At 55.6% G+C, this 2,446-nt stretch overlaps 1 protein-coding gene across 1 annotated transcript in view; it reads right to left on the bottom strand.

Moving 5' to 3' along the window:
• Nucleotides 1-100: 100 nt before the first annotated feature.
• LOC130587350 (lysyl oxidase homolog 2) overlaps nucleotides 101-2,446 on the bottom strand; it is a gene marked incomplete at its 3' end in the record, with an annotated part of 16,097 nt that continues 13,751 nt past the window's right edge. The window contains exons 5-6 of the mRNA XM_057388328.1: nucleotides 1,862-2,029; nucleotides 101-266 (exon numbers count right to left, since the gene is read on the bottom strand). Coding sequence (XP_057244311.1) covers nucleotides 101-266; nucleotides 1,862-2,029 — 334 coding nt within the window. The remainder of the gene's footprint in view (nucleotides 267-1,861; nucleotides 2,030-2,446) is intronic.

Here is a 2,446-nt window from a genome sequence, read left to right as displayed (position 1 = left end):
TCAGCCGAATCCTCTCCAGAAGGAAGGATTTGATGTTCCCAAATCCAATTCCCAGCTGGAATTCCTTCCCRAAACCCCTCCCAAATCCYGATTCACTCACTCTCKGAGCAGGACACSCCGGCCCCGAAGCGTCCCCCTCCCCTGGGGCAGGACACGTGGGGCCCRTCGTGCCGGCAGTGGGACAGGGACATCTCGGTCCCCGAGCAGCGCACCCCGCTCATCACCACRTCATCGGCGCTGACCTCGCCGTGCCAGTACCACGTTTCCTGGGCGGAAAAAAATGGGGCAGGAAAAGGCATTTTGGATGTTCTTCGGGGTTTTGTGGCTCTTAGGGGGAAATTTATGGTCTAAAATGTGGGTTGTCCCTCTTGGGAAGAGCAGGGAAAGAGCCCACATTGCTCAGGAGGAGGATTTTGGAAAGGGGTGATGGACGAGGGAACTCAGGGAAGATTTGTCACCAAATCCTTAAAAATCCTTCAATCCCATCCAGGGCCACCCCAGGGACACCTTCCCTGTTCCAGGGTGCTCCAGCCTGGCCTGGGACACTCCCAGGGATCCACAGCTCCTCTGGGAATTCCATCCCAAAGCCTATCCCCACCCCAAAAGGAGGAATTCATTCCCAAAATCCCACCTAACCCTGCCCTCTGGCAGCGGGAAGCCATTCCCTGTGTCCCACCATTCCTGATAAAATCCCCTCTCTCCTCACCATCCCAATTTTACCAAACTCACAGGAACCACACACCGTGAACTCCCAAACCCCAAAACTTGGGAGAAAAAACTTTAAAAAAAAATAAAAAATCCCGTCAGATGTGTGAGTGCCCAGGCTGGGGGCTCGATTCCAGGAACAGAAATCCCCGGTGTCCCACGGCTCCCGAGGCTCGGGGAGGGCTGGGAGCACACAGGGCTGCCCTGTTCCGCACACTGGGGCTTTATACAGCACAAGGGCCTTCTCTGTCCCGAATTCCAGCAGCCTCAGCCCCAGGAAAAAATGTCTTTGCCTTGCTGGACTCTCAGGGCTGTGGGATAACCTTCCCCGAGCTCCTCCTGCTCCACATTCCCACATTCCCACCTGAATGGACTCAGGGTCCCTGCTGCTCAACCCCAAACCCAATTCTGAAATAACACTCCCCRAGCTCCTCCCGCTCCACATCCCCACCCCATTTAACTTTTGAGGTCCCTCCAGCTCAACCCCAAACCTCATTTTTGGAATAACCCACCCCAAGCTCCTCCTATTTCACATTCCCACCTCCACATCCATACCTGCATGGACCTCAGGGTCCCTCCTGCTCAACCCCAAACCCATTTTTGGAATAACACTCCCTGAGCTCTTCCTGCTCTACATTCCCACTCTGCATTCCCCCTCCACATCCCCAGCTCTGTGGCATCTGGACAATGAGATTTAACCTTTGGGGTCCCTCCAGCTAAACCCCAAACCTATTTTTGGAATAACCTTCCCCGAGCTCCTCCTGCTCCACATCTCCACCTCCACATTCCCACCTCCACATTCCCACCTCCACATTCCCACCTCCATGGCCACTGCACAATAAGATTTAACCCTCGGTGTCCCTACAGCTCAACCCCAAACCCATTTTTTGAATAACTCACCCCGAGTTCCTCCCGCTCCACATTCCCACTCCACATTCCCCCCTCCACATTCCCACTCCACATCCCCACCTCCACATTCCCACTCCACATCCCCACCTCCACTCCACATTCCCACCTCCACATTCCTGCTCCACATCCCCACCTCCATGACCACTCCACAATGAGTTTTAACCCTCGGGTGTCCCTCCAGCTCAACCCCAAACCCATTTATGGAACAGCCCACCCCGCAGCCGCGACCCCACACTCGGGGGCTCACCTGGAAGGCGTGGCTGGCGAATCCSAGCCCCAGCTGGCGGCACACCACCATGGCCTCCACGGTGCCCCAGCCCTGGCTGCACACCGTGCCCCAGCGCAGAGTCCCGTTACGCTCAGTCAGCACCTCCACGCGCCCCTCGAAGGGGCTGCGGCCCCCGCTCAGGCGAAGCTGCGGGACACAGAACCCACAAATCCATGGGAAATCCCCGAGGGATGGGGAAGAAGGTTTTGCTCCCCAAAAAATTTGGGTTTGGAGTTGTTGGATGTCCCCATCAAGTACCACCCGTGGAGGAAAATTCCCCCTTTTAGCGCTGGAGAAATCTTGGGGAGGGATTTTCTCAGAGGGATTTTCCTGAAGGATTTTCCCTGAGGGATTTTCCCTGAGGGATTTTCCCTGAGGGATTTTCCTGAGGGATTTCCCAGAGGGATTTCCCAGAGGGATTTCCCAGAGGGATTTTCTCAGAGGGATTTCCCAGAGGGATTTCCCCCTCAGTGAAGGGAATTCTGACCAAATTCCACAAAGGAATTCTGACAGGATTGGGAATGCGCGAGCTCATTCCAAACCCATCCCCAGGGAAAACGACTC

The sequence above is a fragment of the Malurus melanocephalus genome, unplaced genomic scaffold (genome assembly GCF_030028575.1).
Source record: "Malurus melanocephalus ecotype Western Australia unplaced genomic scaffold, MMel_1.1 scaffold_1798, whole genome shotgun sequence".
In the NCBI taxonomy this organism is placed as follows: Eukaryota; Metazoa; Chordata; class Aves; order Passeriformes; family Maluridae; genus Malurus; species Malurus melanocephalus.
Note: the sequence above shows the minus strand (reverse complement) of the source record. Positions and strands in the feature narration are given on the sequence as shown.